Genomic DNA, 18412 nt, shown 5'->3' on the forward strand with positions numbered 1-18412 from the left:
GACAAGATCTGTCTTCCTGTTTGCAGAATGATAGGTGATCAGTATAAGACATTTAATTTCATATTCAGAAAAAAAAAAAAAAGACTAAAAGCCTTGGAATTCAATTAGTTTTGCAGGTATTTGGTCTTAAACCAAAGTTCAAAATGTTGATCTATTGGTGGTGCCACACGTTATACAGTTTATCCTACTGCATTTCATATCAATGCATCGAATAATTGACATTTCCCTCTGGAACAAAGTGTTCGATGGTAAAGGTACATAATTCCCCTTGCTTTAGAAAATAATGGGACCTCTCATTGATGGAGGGATATCAGTATAAATTAAGTAGAACAGTTATGTAAAACATTAAACCACTAAAGAAAGGCTTTGTTTACTTAATTTCTTTATTAAAAAATGACAGTATTTTATGAGAGGAAAATAGAATTAATTTGCACCGCTCATTGTGCAAAATGGCCATTTTCAGATATAAAGATTACTCTGGATGTCGGTGGTTTTGACAAACTTACGAAGGACGTCTGTGCTTGGAGACGACACCAACTGAGGAGAGAAAAAAATGCAAGGGATTAAAATCTTAAAAATCAGTTTAACGGGATAACACTTCAGGTATGTATTAATAGTGATTTAATAAGGCCTCAGTCGCTTCCCTATCACCATGTTGGGTAGCAAAACTTACAAATAGCTTCTTTGAACGCCTTTAACTTTGTTTCGAAAAAGTGCAACATAAATATAATTTGTTTTATGATTATTGAGGATGTTGATGAATTCATCTGATACATATTGCATCATTTGCTGAAAACGATAACTTCCTCCTCAAGCCCTGACCCCTTGCTCATGGCTGCTTGCGACTCCTAAGGTGCTACATAATATGAAGAGCAGAGCGCACAGCAATGGATTATTGCACTATGTGTCAAAGCTTGTTATAGTTCTGGCCACAACTCAATTTGTGATGTGAAAACAAAATTTGATGAATGAATGGTAATTTTCTCCATTGTCAACGTTCCATGACTCACTGTTTGGAGAAGTTCTACAATTTTGCTCGGCATAAAACTCTCCGCATTGGAAAGTATTTGTTTTTTTAATAAAAAGTTGATGGTACAATCGTACATAAAAACGTCATGGGAGTAGATTAACTATGATGCCCAAGGTGCATTTGGCCAAGAAACATCCAATCACAGAGCTAACTCTGTTATGTACTGCGCTAATAACAGCACTTTCCTCACAAATTCTGTTCTGAATCCCTCCTCTGACTGGATTTTTCTCCAAGCTGAACCAGCGCCAAACTGGCACTGGCACCAGCCAAGAACCAGAAGCACAACTCAGTGTTGACAATTCTTTCAAGATGTTAGTCATTGTGTGCATCTTTCATTCACTTTAGATATCTGCCAAACTTTAAATGAGTGGAGCATCTGCTCTATTCCTCTTTCTGACCACTCTGACCTTTTCGAAAGCCCCTTCAGATATAAAAAGAAAAGCACCTCACCTGTATGGACTTCCCAAGCTTGGTTAGTGCAGGCTTGTAGGTCTCCATGGTGACAGAGTCAGGGCCAATGACATCACTGTAACACTGGTAAACAACAGTGGCGATTCGGTGGACCTGGCAGTGGTTCAGTACTGATGAAACAGCACAAAGTAGAAGAATGCAAAGTTATCTGATGATTACACAATGACAGAAGACCAGACAGTTTGACATGAGGTGTGAGTCCTCAGTGACCAAGGCTCAAGTTCTTTATCCTGATGATACATCCATTTAATTGGACTGTCAATGTCTTTAAGTGCACCTGCATGAAAATGACTGAATCAGGATGCAAGACTGTGTGTTCTCAATGAGTGGTGCGGAGCCTAATGGTGCTGCATTTCATTCAATTGGCAGATGCTTTTTTCCAAAGCCAGTTACAGTTTTTCCCCATGTACACACATCAGGAGCAATTTGGGGTTCAAGGACACTTCAAAATAAAGAGTAGAGAATCAAACCCGGCTACAGCTGGATTTCTAACCTTCAGTATTTTGGTTCATTAATTCATAGAAAGCTTTGACGACAGCCAGTGGAAGGTCTGCAGTGTAATGTCTTTTCTTGATGTGTGTAAGTGAAAAGAAGAAGACTACCAAACCCTTTTTCAACTTGCTTCAAGTTGTCTTGCTTCAATATCAACAACCTCTACTGGCATTAGACACTTTGAGGAGCAGCCCACAATGACAAACACATGGTATCTAGGACTTTTGTTAGTAAAGGTGGAAAGGAGTCAATGATGCACAGAATTAACAAAGTCAACTAATCCAACCTTTTTTTTTTTTTCTTTTTTTTTTTAAATTGGTTGTCTTGTTGTTGAAACTTTTAAGCACACCATAATGTCATTTTAGGCTAACACCTTAAAAGCTCTGAACTGAGATTTCTAGGATTCAGACTGTGAAGCTAATGTTACCTTAACCAGCTACAGGAAAGATCTGTCAGTATGATGTCAAGCTTACCAGAAATTTGTCATTATTAACATAATATGTTGACTGTGTAGCTGTTACCATTGAATATAAAGAACACTTTTATTAATTTTAATATTATTGAGTAATGTCAGGGTCTAACTTCATCTGGTTAAATGTGAGTTCAACTGGTCAGTTTTTCTATAGAGCACTAAGTAGTTTATTTATGTTGAATTTCCCTAAGTCTGGAAAAAAAAGAACCCTGAGAGACCTGAAACAAGCTGCATTATCTTCTTATTATTCTGTTCAATTCAATTCAATTGATACAAATGTATGTTGTTTCATACTGTGTATACAACAAATACAATTGTACACATTACAACTTTACATTAAACATTTAAAAAGTGACACCTAACTGAACAACATGCAGAGCTATGACAGACAAGTGTGTTTGTGTTTACAAGTGTGATAGAGAAAAAGAGAAAAACCTAACCAGCAGATACCAAGCAAAGTGAGTTGGAGAAGTTGAGACACCTGAATTGGTGAAACTGAAAGTGTACAATAGTAGTACCTGCAGCCGAAAGTCCAGTAATTATGTTGGGTTGCTCCAGTGACTGGCAGACAGGCTGACCACTGAATGTACCGGTGTGCAGAGCGCGCAGGAAGGGAGCAGAGCTAGTGCACAGATAGTCTGCTGTCTTGTAATCAGCCATAGAGCTGTCTGACAACACAGTCACATTCAGCTCTCTGTTCTGCAGACAGTCAAAAACCTACAAGACACATAGAGACATGGATTCAACAAGTAGTTAGAAATATGCTGCAGAGATTCTGGCTCATGTTGACATGATAACATCATACAATTGCTGCAGATTTGTTGACTGAGCTGGATGTTTTTTTGTTTCTTGCACCATTTTCTGTAAACACTAAACTGTGTGAAAATTCAGGAGATCAGCAGTTTCTGAGACGCTAAAACCAGACCATCTCACACCAACAATCATTCCACGCTCAAAGTCATTTAAGATCACATCTCTTCCCCATTCTGATGTTTGGTCTGAACAACAAAGTCTGCATGCACATCACAGAGTTGCTGCTACATGATTGCCTAATTAGATATTTGCAAGCAGGTGTATGAGAGCACCTCATAAAGTGGCCACTGAGTGTTCATGTAATGAGAATTAGGCTGTTGACAGTGAAGTAGCTCAATTAGTCTGTGTGTGTGAGCAACACTAAAAATTATGTACAGGACAATGATTATGTGGATGATATAATCGTGGTTAAGTCCTCATGTTGCTTGTGCCTCATGAATGTAAGAAAACAAACCTGTGCATGGTTATAAATCCTGTATGTTTGCAGGCTGAGGAGGGGAAACTGCCCTAATCTCTTCTGCATAACATCATCATTTAATCACAGTGCCATCGAACTGGTTTTGTTGTATAAACGTACCTTTTCTGTCCACTGAAAAAGCTGGTCTTCTGCAATGTAGCAAGTCGCTTGGCATATCAAAACCTTCAGGGAAAAGAATGCAAAAGACTTTTCATTCAACAGTTGTGGATCAAAGGCATACTTGTGTCTGTCTGTGTAGTTAAAGTCAAAGAGAGGAAGTTCCATTTTCATGGGGGTCACGAACAGCTCAAGCATCGCTCCAACAGTTTGTTTTTTTCCTGAGCTTGACATTCGCTTTGCCTGTCTGTGTGGTATTTTCATGTAGTGTAGTGCAGCGCCCAAAACAGGAGAGACAGTGGGAGTTTCATTCAAATGAGGTAGCACAAAGAGAGGTGTTGTATTTTGGTGAAAACTGTATGAGGTTATGCTAGGAGAGACAGCCACAAAGTCACTCAGCTGGCAATCTGTTGAGTTTGTCAACAAGGGAAAACTAAACACTTGGAGGAAATGCATCACAACTATGGATATCTAAATATATAATTAAACTATTTTAATTTAACACAACTAATGGGGCCTTAGCTGCATACCATACTAGGAGCATTTTCAGTCAGTACAGAAAAAAATGCCCCAAAAATACATGAAACACTCACACACTCTCTCTAACCTATAGGTGCATTTAAATCAACCTTAAAAATTAGGGTTACGATAACCTGAATTTCAGTAAACCAGTAATCTATAAATGAATGGGTGACTGTCTCAGTATCCACTGTCCTCAGCTGCTTTACATTTTATGAAAGTCTTCTCCTTCAGCTCATTAAATCTCTGCAGCCATCTGAAGGATAAACCTGAAGCTTCCTCAGCAGCACAGTGCTATCACGCACAGGTGCTCACTGTGTTAATTAAACCACATGCAAATGACACTATGCTGATAGAAAATAACCACATACACCTCTGCACGCATCAGACTGGTCGGTTATAACTCTGTATTATGACAGTTTATCCGAGAAACGCTGAGATGGCGGATTACTAAGGCTCATTAATCCTGTGTGTCATGGCCTACTTTCCAACTTTTAGAGCTGAAGTGGGGTTTCATGTTTTATTCCTGAAATACATCACTGTGCAAACGCTACTCTATCACATCAGTTATACATGATGTGAACATTTATAAAATGAGATACAGTAGACCTGAGACTGAAATAGTATTTGATTGGTGCTATCATATAAATGGATTCAACAAATGCATTGTTTCTGTCTGCATTCCTTATATTTGTACATAAATGTATACAGCTTTTTCCTCTAATCTGTTGCCTGTATGTACCATGACAATGATCTGAGTACAGCCATGTTCTCTTTATATATAAGATACAGAATTATAAGGTGGTCAGGGGCAAACACATTAAACTCAATGATTATTGAGTTTACAATAACCTGGTGCTTTCTGTGGTACTAATAGCAGACACATTTTGAAGTGATGTTCTCAGGTATTTTGCTCGTTGTGTCACTCACTGACGGGTTGTCCTTGTGTCTGTAGAAAACACATGCTGACTCCTCGCTCGTTTGCCCGGTTACAGCCCGGCTCCTCTCGTTCCACACTGATGCATGTCCCACTGCACGCCAGTTTGCAGAGGCGAGTACGTACACCGACAAAAACCCTGTGAAGACAGATCCTCTCAGCAAAGTGCGTTTTTCTTTTCATAGATTACATATTTTACATGGTGACACTTTTATGTTTTAATGGCTGTTTTCTATCCAGCGTGTCATCACATAAAATCTGAAGAGACAGACGGGCCTGCATTAAAGTTATAGACCTTTTGTCATAGTGGACAATGAAAAAGTGTAACTACTATCAATTAGAGCAGAAACAATGAATGGATTAATCGAATAGTTGATCAACAGAAAATTAGTAGGCAACTATTTTGATACTCAAGTAATTTCTTTCTAGCAAATCTGCCATACATTCATTGGTTTTAGCCTCTCAACTATGATTATTTTCTGTCCTACATAACAAGTAATCTGAGACTTGTGTTTTACAAAATTGTGATCAACATTATCCACTATTTTCTGACAGTTTATAGACTTATTAATTAATTAATTGAGAAAATAATTAGCAGATTAACCAAAAATTTAAATAATGGGCTGTAGCCCTACTATTACTAATGGCTGGCTGCATTACATTTACAGTGTGTGTGTGGTGCTCCAGGCCCACGTCTTGCTGGTTTACTGACAAACCAGATGGGTCGGACTCATCGTCAGACTTAGCAATCACAGCTGTGCTTTTCCTGCTGTGTGACAGGTCTGTAATAACGGCACATCAACAAACAGAACCTGAATATAAGCACTAACAGTGCATATTATCACAAGAGAAAAACCATGTGTGTCATGGCACAGCTGAGAAATACATAATTAACTCTTTTACACAAGACAAATACATGCAGCCCAGCATAGGAAATAGTTTAACAGGTTACAGGAATAAATCAACTTTCACAGTTACACTTATTTTCTTTCCTTCTGATTTTCCAAGAGTGAAATGATGAACATCAATCATTAGCTGCAACTAAGAATTATTTTCTTTTTTTTCTTTGATCAAACATCTATAAAATGCCAGAAAATAATAAAAACTTTCTATCTGATCAACAGTCCCATATCCAAAAATATTCTGTTTATTATAATGGGTGAATGCATTAAATTATCACCTCTAAGAAGATAGAATCAGCAAATATTTGATTTGCTTAAAAAGCAATTATCAATAATATTAAAATTTTTCCATTAACAAAATAGTTGCATATTAATTTTCTGTTGATGAACTAATCAATTAATGAACTAATCATTCCAGCTTTATATAAATCTCATGTCTATGTGTTAAGTATGAAGTTGGAGTCGAGATGTGGTTAGCTTAGCTAAGCATAAACACTGGAAGCAGGAGCTAGCTGACTCTGTTAAGTTAAAAAATATATATGTCCACCACCTATAAAGCTGAATAATTTACATGTTGTATCTTATCCTGTTTACATTTCTGCTCAAGAACAAATTAAACAAATGATATACAAGGTGTTATTTTAGTTAGTTGCTTATGTTGTTAGTTATTTATATATTATCTATTGGTAATATAAAATACTGATAGGTGCCTTTTAATGTTCTTTAGATATTTAAATTTCACTGTTCTACACTGGCCTACTGGGGGTGCAACTGTACCACCAGCACCCCTGGTAAAATCAAAATGCTGTATTCAAAATCACATTTTTACCAATCCAACCCTATCCAAAAATAACTTTACTCAACAAAATGTTAAACTGTTAAAAACTGTTTAAATCACAAAGAGAACAAATGCTAATATCGAGTTAATGCTAATATCATCAATAGAAACATGTCAACACTGATTAAAGACACATTCACAGAGAGATTAAGACAAAAAAACAAAAAAAAACCATCACCATTTAATCCATAAATGTTGAAGGTTTAAAATCTTAGTGTTTATTCATGTGCTACTTTTAGAGATTATGTTGAACAAATTACGTGCATATTGTGAGCATATGATCGCTACACATCTTGGCATCTTTAAAAGCCAAAGTAAAAACATTTTTGGAAATTTTTGCTGTTACTCATCGGCAGCGCTACTGTCAATGGAATCATCTATGTTCCAATTTCCACAAAGCGATCATTAATGTTTCAATTGATCTTTAGTATTACTGAGTGTGCTGTTTGAAGGACTCATCACAGGTAGCATACAAGAGCCACTTACTAGCAGCGTTGTGTCCAACAGCAAGGATGAAGTCTGAGCACTGCAATTTGTTTCCAGATTTTAGCGATTCAGAGACTTCAGGGCTCCAGTGCAGATGAACTTCCCTGATGAACAGTGATGTGGGTTAGAGCAGTATGAATAGTTTTGGAAAACAGTGCAACTAAATTTTCAATTCTATTGAACACAATCTGAGACATAGAAATAGAATAGAAATGCAGCAGGGCTGTGGCACAAAATGAGGAGTACAAGGAACCAAGTAATCACCATTAGTTTCTTATTATATTTATATTTTATATTTCCATGCAGATTTCTACAGTAGATTTATCTGCATAGTCTACTTATCCAATTTAAACTAGTAGTATTATTATTTTCTATACAGAGACACTTTTTGGTGTTCTTGTTGTCATGGCCCTCTTGGGAGATGGTCCAGTGTAAAAAAAAAAAAAGAAAAAAAAAAAAAAGAAAAGATAAATACTTGTAATTCCATACTTATGTATTAATTTTGTATCTCTAATAAAAAGAAAATAATACATAATAAAAGATCCTCTTCAAACCATATGGCCACAAAAACCAGAACACCCTAGCAAGTGGTGTACATTTACTCATGGACTGCACTTGGGAACAACTTGGAGGTATTTTATACGTGAGTATTTCCAGTTTGTCAATTTATCTTCTTTTTAGTTCTACTCATTTCAGATAGAAAAATATTACTTTTTACTCTATTTGTTTAACAGCTGTAGTCAAGGCTGGATTACCAACTGGACAAAGTGGGCAGACACCCAGGGCCCCCCAAAGCCCCAGGTTTACTGTGGAGGAATCGGTGTGCGGTAATTTACCTGTAATTTTGTTTGAGCATCATGAACTGCCATGCTAACGGTCTTCAATTTCATGTGTCATGATGGCTAGCAAGAGCCGACAGACGTCTATAATGGTGAGGCGTGTGGTTCAAAACAGTAAAGAAATCCGAGGATGGGAGCGGCATTCAAATTGACAGTTAAAAGATAATTCACTGTTTATTTCACTGGAAGTTTCACTGCTTTATTTACTGTAACACTTCCATGCGTTCTGACTTATCGCTTCCTGCATCTGCATGCTAGCTGGCTAACGTTATTTACCTCTTTTCCTCCAGCTCTCTGCGAATTTGTTCGTCTTCTTCGTTTTCATCGAGGTCATCGTCGTCGTCTTCTTCCACGGCCCGAGAATAGGCCGACAAAACTTCACCGAAAAACGTCGCCATGAGCACTGTCTTTCCAAAGAAAACCGAAAGTTTGGCTAGTGATTCAGACCAGACCTACTGCCATGACATACATCCGCCACTTCCGCCTGCGACAACACGCCTTCAGAATAAAAGCCTGAACCCAACCCTGGAATACTTCACAATAAATGCACAAGTTCCACAAATCCCGACCAAGATAAGACTTTATTGATCTCCAGGGTATGCGAAATAAAATTTAACGGGAGAACAAAAAACAGGCCAACAGGTAATGTAAGGAACTACTTGAATTAAATAAATAAGAAAAAAGGAAGAAACATTACACATTAAAACATATATCAGAGATATACGTATGTATGCTTGGCAGATATTATATTATATTATATTATATTATATTATATTATATTATATTATATTATATTATATTATATTATATTATATTATATTATATTATATTATATTATATTATATTATATTAATCTCATTACCTCTCATTACCTTCTGCTGAACTATAAAATGTATTTTTACACAGAGGGAGGACTGTGCAATCCTATTAGGATGGGATCTTTTCGGGGGGCTATGATGAATTTGAAGATGTGAAGCTTTCCTTTAACCATAATTTCCATCATGATGAAAAAAAAAAGATCTGACTAAATATTTCAAATGCACAGAAATACCTTCAGCTCAAGCACACTGTCCATGCATACAGAGAGGTGCAACACCAGTCGCTTCACACGGTGCCGATGAGAGGCTCAAAGCCCAAGGCTGTATGCATGAGTACTGCCTGCCCGACATATTTGAGCCTGAGTTGTTCACTTAAATCAATGAATGATTCAAGGCTGAGGCTCTCCAGTGGATTCACATTGTGCGTGGTTATACAATGCATAGGGGCTCGAATATGACTAACAATTAGTGTAGGAATGCTTGATGTGCTATTTTAGGCCCTTGTGCCAATCAAGAGTAAACTTGACACACCACATGACTCCACCAGCTTCTTACTGGTAATACATAATTAACATGAGTGAAAAAAGGAGGAAAACATCATTTCTAAAGGATGCTGGCAGATCATCTTCAGTTGTATAGCCAGATAGAAACATAAGCCAAGTCATGTTAGGGCAAATTGGCCTCAAGTTGACTGCAGAACATCCATCCTTTCCATTGTATTGTATAATTCATTTTCCGGTAAGCTGTGCCCTGGGAGATGAGGGACAAACAGAAATGTGATGACATCAGCACGGCCATAAACATACTTCATTGTCACCAGAAAATGCCTAGTGTTGGAAAGACAAATTGGATTGCAGGGCAAAGCCTGGAGTAGAATAGAGAGTAAGCTCTATTACCAGTGCAGTGCAATAATGTAGCAGGAGGCCATAAAGTAACAGCAGAAAGGCTCCCTGTCACAAAATGGAGCAACATGCTTGGAGGAAGCTTCAGGCTGCTGTTAACATAATTGATAGTAGAGAGGCGAGAGGGAGGAAGAGTAGGATGGAAAACCTCCAGGCTCAGGACAACAAGAGAGGAATGTCAACAACAGGACAAACAGGGAATGTCACCACAACACTGACCATCAAAGAGTAAATAGGACAAGACTGTCAGAGGACAAAAAAACATCTAGAATGAGCCTGTCTGTCTTTGCTTTTACCAAATAGCAGCAAGGTCTGAGGACTGTGACAGTCCCTCGCTCCATCTGTCTGTCTGTCCTACACTTTGGTCAGGAGCAGCAGATCCCTCCTACGGGCCAGACTGCCATGCTGGTTGGGACGTGCACAGACATTTTAATGGGCAGTGTTTCAATTACAAAAAGGCTGCCCCCCTCCCCTCCTCACCCCCCCCTTTCCCCCCCTCATATGATTTATACCGACAGAACACATCCCATCAGTTAAATAATGTGCACGAATTAAGTCATTCAAGGGCACAATTAGTAATTTGCGCACACAGTTTTTTAAATTTGAAAGCAAATTGAGAACAATAGATTTTCTTGCTGCATGACACCTGCCATGCTCTGCAGAAAAGGGAAGGATTTTGATGAACAAATCGACCTTTTTTTCTATTTGCTATACAAAACAAATGCATATATTATACATATATGTAAAGGATAGCAACAGATACTCTGCTTGTCAACTCTGTCTTCTGCATCTATTCTCATCCACATCACACCTTGCATCCTCTCTTGCCCCGTTTCCTCACCTGGCACAAGTCTTTCACAGAGGTCATTCAGGAATGTAATGAGGTGGAATGCCATAGGGCCCAATTAGCAGTTTATATATTTTCATCTGGTAACACTCAGCTCGTGATTCAAAGTTTGATTTAATTTGTTTCATCAGGTACAGATGAATGATTCTAACTTTTACTTAAATATAGGAAGCAGTGGAAGAAAACAAGACTATGGTGAACAAGAGAGTAACAACTGGACATTTTAGAGGAAAGGAGAAATAAATTAAATTGTAGTTTTTGTAAATACTGGGTACCTATGGGATACAGTAATGGGTAACAAAACATCCATAATCATTCCTGTGTAATGTAAAACGCACACTTTAGTTTTACTCATTAACAAAAGGTTATAGAGGTGTGTAGGAGACAATGAGCTCAATTACACCCACACTACAAGGATTTATTATCATGTCATCTACTTCATTGTATGATTTGGATTGAGGTATATGGGCTGTAATGTCACATGTGGTTCACATGTTTTTAACAGTATTTTACCAAAATTTTTGTTTTGTTACCTAGTATTGTATCATGTTGGTAACCAGTGCTTGCAAAAACTATTTAAGACTTTAATCTATATCTCCTTTCCTCTAAAATGTTACTTCCTTGTTCCCCATAGTTTGGTGTGTTCATCCACCGTACAGAGGAAGCATGACGGAAAAGGGCACAAAGGCCCAAAGAAGAGAGTCTAAGCAATTAATTAAAAGTTAAGGCGAAAAGATTGTTTTCAAGTTACAACAGAGTCAGACTGACTTTCCAGATAATATTTAATTATTGTGGAGTGTATTGGACACTGCAGCCTCTGGGGGACAGTGGCAGGGCTTCAGACATTTTTAGGAAATAGAATTTATTAAGCAGGCTTGGTTGCAGACACCTCTTCTCCAGCATTGGAAAAGGTGATGAGGCAGGGGGATTCTGAAGCTATCTGACCATCCAACAAGCAGTTCAGAAGGAGTATAAATCCTGCTTACCTCCAATATACATGAAAACTGGAAGGACTGTTAAGAAAACGCAAGATGAGACAATTCTTTGAGTGTTAAACATTTATTTCCACATTTATACTTGTCGCAGAGAGATGGAGCCTTTCCACGCACACCTATAGCTATTCACCCATTGTATCAGAACACCCACAAACACTCACATTTACACATAGGGGCAATTTAAAATGTGCACTCCAGCTCAGCTGCGTGTCAGTGGATTGTGGGAGGAAAGTGGAGCGCCTGGAGGAATCACAGACACGCAGAGAACATGCAAACCCCACACAGAAAGGATCAGTTGCTTAGGAACAGAATTGTTCATCAACTGTGGGTGTGATCACTTCTGAGCAAGGTGTGGGTTTTATTCATATGAAGTTGTGTGTAAATGGAAACAGGGCTCTGATAATGCTCTTAGTGCCTTGAGGTGGGTGGAAAAGGTGAACTGCTGTTGATGTGCCCTCCACAAGCTGAAGAAAAGATCGATATAATATCAGTGGAGAAAAGGATGTCTATAGAAATTTGAGGTTTTAATATAAACACGCCTACTGACGGAATTTATTCTTTTTCAGTTGGAGACACCATAAGATTTCACTCTTTAATTTAATTCACCCTTTAATTTCATTTCATATAATCTAAGTAATCAATTTATCAATCAACGTTTTGATTATATTGTAAGGTAGAACATTCCTTACAGTAAGAGGAGCAGCATCCATAATGGACAATCAGAAAAGCACACCAATTTTATACAATGATTCACCAGGTGTGCACACATATTTGTGTGTACTACCAACTGCAACACCTTGAATGCCTTCCAGGAGAGACTGTCCGTGTCTTGTGATGGAGAAATTAACATTAGTTTCAAACCTGCAATCACCATTTTTGTCTTTTTGCCCATTTAGGGGCAATGGAAACAAGTTGTAAAACACAACACTGACTCACACAGAGTTCCATCATTCATTTGGAGTCACGTTTCTGGTCACCTGGTGAATGTTTCTGTTTCTGTGAATACTCTGTTTTCAGTCTCCACTCAACTCCTGAGGCAAATTTCTGGCTCTTTAGCTATTATTTGCTCCACTGTGTTCACCTGCTCATTGCTAACAGTGTCTGTCTGCTGAGCAGGTGCTGAGCAGGTGCTGTACGGAGGCTTTTTTTTTTTTTTTGTCACTAAACAGCAGCCTGCTGAGGCCAATAACAACATGGTAAAATTATGGACTGGACAGCTAAACACTGAGCTGGGGAGCTGCAGATTCAGGTGATAATTTACTTCTAGTTCATCACTGTGAGTGACCCCTTTCACATTGCCACATCGTTTTCACACTGTCATTTCATACATCATCATTATAAAAATGTTGATTATAGCTGTCTGATTATAGACTTGAGCAAAACACCTTTGGAAGCTGCTGGGAATCCTGGGTTGAGTATTTATCACCATTTTGATCAGGGTGTTGAGTAAAACGCCGGCATTACATGAATTTCACTGGGTGAGTGACTTCTTGTTGTTGGGAGTTCTGGTAGAACGAGATGATGCTGGCAGATGGATGAATGTCTATTTTCAAGTCTATTTTAAAACAGTTCTCACATGCCCATATGTATGTTGGAAGAGATATTGGTGGTTGTAAGCATTCCTCCTGTCCACACTGGCTGTGAAGAGATCCCCTCTTAGAGCGACTCCAATGTAAGAAGTGAGGGACAAAAACATATACCTGTTATGACCCTCACTTTCCCCCCCATGTGTTCCTTTTCTGCCTCTACTCCCATTACTACTACTACTACTATACTAATTACTGTCCAGCAAAGGCAAAATAATTAAAATAATTTTAGAAAACTAAATAGTCGACATCAATTTCTTTCAAGTAACTGACCCTCATTTACAATAGGAGCCATCCAGGGAGGCTGTATGTCTTCATTTAGGATGCAAAAATGTAAAATCCTCATAACAATTGCACAAACTTCATCACACACTACTGCTTGGGGACAGAGTAATCATTAAGAACAAAGAAAAATCTATTTATGGAAGACATTTCCTCTCTGAGTGCACAAGAGCCCCATTCATTTTTTCCTAAAGCCATTTCTGTTGTGCACAAAAGGAAAGTTGGTCTGTGTCTGTTTGTGCTTGTATGTGTGTGTGTGTGTGTGTGTGTGTGTGTGTGTGTGTGTGTGTGTGTGTGTGTGAGTGTGTGTGTGTGTCTGTGTGCGCATGCATGAGTGCATGCATGGTAAACCGGCTTTTGTGCAATTCATTAGAAATTCTGCTGACAGAGACTTGCAGAGAACGCTGTGGTGTGTGTGTGTGTGGAAGGAATATTAAGAGGATTGCTTCTGCCTGGAGATGGCCTGCAGCTTTAAAGATATCAGCTCCTTCATAAGAAGCATAACGTCACACAAACACACACACTGAGTGGACAGCAGTGTATACATCAATACATGTGGAGCATTTGGGCCCACAAACCTTTCTCATTACAGTTAATAATCCTGATTAACACAAGCTGCAGTCAGAACAGCCTGGCACTGGCTCAATAATAGTCAGACAAATAATGTACAGTGTCATTCAGAAAGACAGAGAATGTGGTTGCAGTCACGGTTTGGGTTTATAATGAAGCTGTTAATCATCTAAACTATAACAATCGACCAACTTTTTCCTATTCGAGCATTCCTGTAGAGATCCCTAAGTACTGCTATAATCCATATTTTTATATTAACAATCGATCAAATCACCGTGTAATGTGAAAATTGTTGCTCATAGTGGTAAACCCACAGAGAATTACGACTTAACTCCTCAGCTCCGCGGAGTGTTTTAGTATCTTTCAACTCATTGTTTTGGTTTTATGGTCCACAGACTTACTGTTGTGTGGTTCACTCTTTCATCAACCTTGCTTCCAGCCCCAGCAGGCAGTGAAAAAGCGCTGATAAACCAACTGCTGCTCGGTGCAGGGCGGGTAGTGTACAGTGTGCAGAGGTGTGAAATTGGACGGGGGTTTAAACTTCTCTCTCAAGCTGTTTTTTTTTTTTTTTTTTTCCTTCTTCACACAACTACTCCATCACTTTTTGCGAGTGTTAACACCATGAAAAGACTTCAAGGAGAGACTCCGTTGAACGCGTGCACCATTATCTCCATTTGTACCATTCATCACGTTGCGACGGCGATGATACACAAAAGACACAGCGTTCTCTGAGGCGGCGCGATGCAGCCAGGAGGAGGCCACCATGCCAAGATTTCTGCCCTCCCTCCAAGTCAGCAGATATAAATACTTTTATCTCTAGACGTGGTTGGATGACACTTTGTGCGACTTAATTTATTTTCAGAGGCCTTGGACTCTTTCTGTATTTCTATTGTGATTATCTCTGCCCCAGCTGCAAACCAACATGCATTTGTTTTCTGTAGCCTTTTTTTTTTTTTTTTTCAAATCTCCTTTTGAGTTTATTCAACCCCCCCGGGCTCCAGGAAGGGCTTTGGCTTGAAATTTTTATATTAAAATGCTTATTTTGTAGGTTATGAAAATGAATAACAGCGGCTCCTCTGTGGTTGGTGTTCAGTCTCCAGTCTAATATGGGTCAATTTGACCTGGGCAGCTGAGTGGACGTGTATGAATATTAAAATAAGTGCTATAATCACTCTCCGTTTAACAGCCCTCAAACATATGCCCTGCTTTAAACTGTGCATGAATAGTTGTATAAATCTTTCAGTATGCACTCATCTACAGTGAGTTCATCATCCAGGGGCCCTCATTCCCTCTAAGGCCATTCATTTTTCATGGAGCCCCGCTGGTGATGGAGCATGTCCACAAGTAGGACTGGGAAATTACTGTGAGAATCTCAGACGGTTTGGGGTGCGAATGTAAAACAGCACAGAGACCTTTATCTGATTAAATGTTCCTCTTTGCTCTTATCTGTTATTACTTCTCACCTCCATAAATATGCAGTGTTTTAGACATCATGCTGCATTGTAATCTGCTCTGACTGAGACACTGTGTGGCACAATCTTGCGAATCCGGGGATTACTCAGATACAAATCTGAATTTTGAAGAAAAACCAGAGTTGTAAGATTTACTAAGTAATGTTTCAGTTTCCTCCGAGCTCTCTGCAGACAGTTTGAGACTCTGCTGCAAACATTTTTTGGATTCTGATTTGAGTTTATTTGATTTCTCATCATTTAATTCAATTTATTAAAATGCGAATTAAGGTTTATAATTTCTGAGATGATACAGATACAGTTACAGTTATAACCCTCCAGTAGACTAGGGATGAGCCACTACAGGGTAACAAAACCTCAGAAGCCAGATTTACAGAAAACAAATTCAATTCATAAAACAATCTTATTGTTACCACTGATAAAATCCAGATGGATTATCCAAAAAAAAAATATATATATATATATATACATATCCATAAAAAAGTCTCACATTTCTCAAACTTCAGTGAGGAAACGTTCCTGTAAAATGGTTAGTTGGTTTAACAGTGTTTATTCTGTGTATATGATTTCAGCAGGGACCAAGAGGCTGAATACAGAGGTGTTGTGGTCAGGTTTGTGGAGTGGTGTGTGATGAATCGCCTGCAGCTCAAGATTGCTCAGACCATGGTGGATTTAATGAGAGAGAGAGAGAGAGAGAGAGAGGAATCCCCTGTCTCCAGCAAAGGATGTAGAGGTGGTCGACAACTGCAAGTACCTGGAAGTCCACCTAGACAACAGACTGGATTGGGGCTGATTTATAAGAACTCTGAGACCCTGTATAGGAAGGCTCAGAGCCAGACGTTCTATTAGCCCAATACCCCGAGGAATTTTTCGACTCATGATTTACAATCTGATGGCAAATTCAGTGTCAGTGTAGCAAGGTTTGCACTCTGTGTGTAGAAAGGTGGAAAATGAGGTGGTGTGTGGGCATTCAGCAAGTCTGACTTTAGTGCAGGAGAATGGAGATCCCAGTCCATCACAAAACATCCACTTTAACTATGAGCTACGATGGATCATGACATACTTATACGTGAAACAGCGTTGTTTTGAGCTGCAACAGGCAGCTGCTGCCAGCAAAAAAAGCTCTAAAAATCCACTGTACACGGTCTGCTCACCATCAAATGTCAGATGGACAAAGTCTGCTACTAGCTGGAGAACATAGTGGAGCATTTAGAATATATACAGACGTTCTTGTCTGGTGATAGAGTGGATCATTTCTTGATGGTCAGTGTCTTGTACTGGGACGGCAAGCTGAAAGCAGCTGACACTAACAGGATCAACAAATATCAACATCAGGACGGCTGGCTCTGTCCACAGGGTGGGAGGTTCAGCTGGATTCTCGGGTGCTACATAGCATCATGGACAATATCTCTCACCCCCTCTCACCTTGGATGAGCACAGGAGCAGTAGAGTCCAGTGGACACCCAATGCCACAGGAGAGCCTTCCTGATAGTGGCCACCAGTCTGTTTCAAGACTTAAGTATCTCAACAATTACTGTTTTGGAATACATACAAATATTCAATGTCCCCAGATGATGAAATCTGCTGATATCCCCTTGTCCTGCACTAGAACAATGCAAGAGGCTGCATTGATGGGGCTGTATGGCTTCAGGTACCAATAAAATGATGCAGTACAATCATGGAAGCTCAGTCTGAATGGCAAATCCATGAGTTTTAAAGCTGATCAGACGCCAAACCACAGCATAGCAGTTTATGATGTAATAATAATAATAATTTATTTATATAGCACCTTTAAAATCAAAGTTTACAAAGTGCTGTGACAACAAAGCAAAGGCGATAAGAGGCAAGAGGCTCAGAAGGCATTAAAACAACAATATAACAACAGAAAGCCAGACAGTAAGGCCAGAGAGACGCAGGACAGACGTGATAAAGTTAGAGATAAGACATACAATATATTTCAGTAGAACTAAAAACAATTAGAGAAGGTAAAAAAAGCAATAGAAAATGATAAAAAAAATTTTTAAAAAGACAATAAAAAGTCAATTAGGTTTTCCAATTTTTGAAGATTTTTACTAGTTTGGAGAGTTAACACAACGGCAATCATTTTACATTTCAGTGTGACAGTCACAAAGTAAAGAGCAGAAATAAGGTGTTCAAGTTACAAAATAATCTACCACGAATGCGTGATGGTTTGCAGCAAAAGTTGAGCCAACTTTTTATCGGACAACACTGAGTTGTTTGCATCTTCTTCCTCCATGTGACAACAAAGTGGTCCAGTTCATATGGATAGAGAGGGGGCTGCATTTTTGACATAGGGCTAATGTTGGTCTGATAGCATCCATAGGCAGGATGCATGTTGCATAATGATTTGTTGACTGCCCTCGTCACATCAGTACAATTCACAAATCAAAACGATTTTATAGTTTTTTTGTGTTTGTTTGTTTGGTTTTTCTTTTTGTTTGTTTGTTTGTTTGTTTTTTGTTGTATTCATGAAGCTGTTTTAGCTTCATACAGATGTTGGTTTGAATGTTTTAGAGCTGTGAACTTGCCCTCCAGTTCCTTTGTGCAAT

At 38.7% G+C, this 18412-nt stretch overlaps 1 protein-coding gene across 1 annotated transcript; it reads right to left on the reverse strand.

The window, feature by feature from the left end:
• Nucleotides 1–364: 364 nt before the first annotated feature.
• psmg1 (proteasome (prosome, macropain) assembly chaperone 1) lies at nucleotides 365–8864 on the reverse strand. Its single transcript, XM_056397025.1, has 7 exons — nucleotides 8650–8864; nucleotides 7535–7638; nucleotides 5302–5447; nucleotides 3856–3918; nucleotides 2984–3182; nucleotides 1481–1611; nucleotides 365–537 (listed from the first exon to the last, which is right to left on the reverse strand). Exons 1-7 carry the CDS (start codon nucleotides 8769–8771, stop codon nucleotides 460–462), a joined length of 843 nt encoding a protein of 280 aa, XP_056253000.1. The 5' UTR covers nucleotides 8772–8864; the 3' UTR covers nucleotides 365–459.
• Between the last annotated feature and the right edge of the window lie 9548 nt (nucleotides 8865–18412).

This window comes from Seriola aureovittata, chromosome 15 (genome assembly GCF_021018895.1).
Source record: "Seriola aureovittata isolate HTS-2021-v1 ecotype China chromosome 15, ASM2101889v1, whole genome shotgun sequence".
Classification (NCBI taxonomy): Eukaryota; Metazoa; Chordata; class Actinopteri; order Carangiformes; family Carangidae; genus Seriola; species Seriola aureovittata.

What these genes read in the sequence shown, in the direction of transcription:
- psmg1 (XM_056397025.1), bottom strand. Translation starts at nt 8,771, where the DNA reads ATGGCGACGTTTTTCGGTGAAGTTTTGTCGGCCTATTCTCGGGCCGTG. An exon ending in GACACAAGGACAACCCGTCA is followed by an intron (nt 3,919 to 5,301) that starts GTGAGTGACACA and finishes TTTTCCCTGAAG; the next exon opens with GTTTTGATATGCCAAGCGAC. An exon ending in TACTGGACTTTCGGCTGCAG is followed by an intron (nt 1,612 to 2,983) that starts GTACTACTATTG and finishes CTGTTTCATCAG; the next exon opens with TACTGAACCACTGCCAGGTC.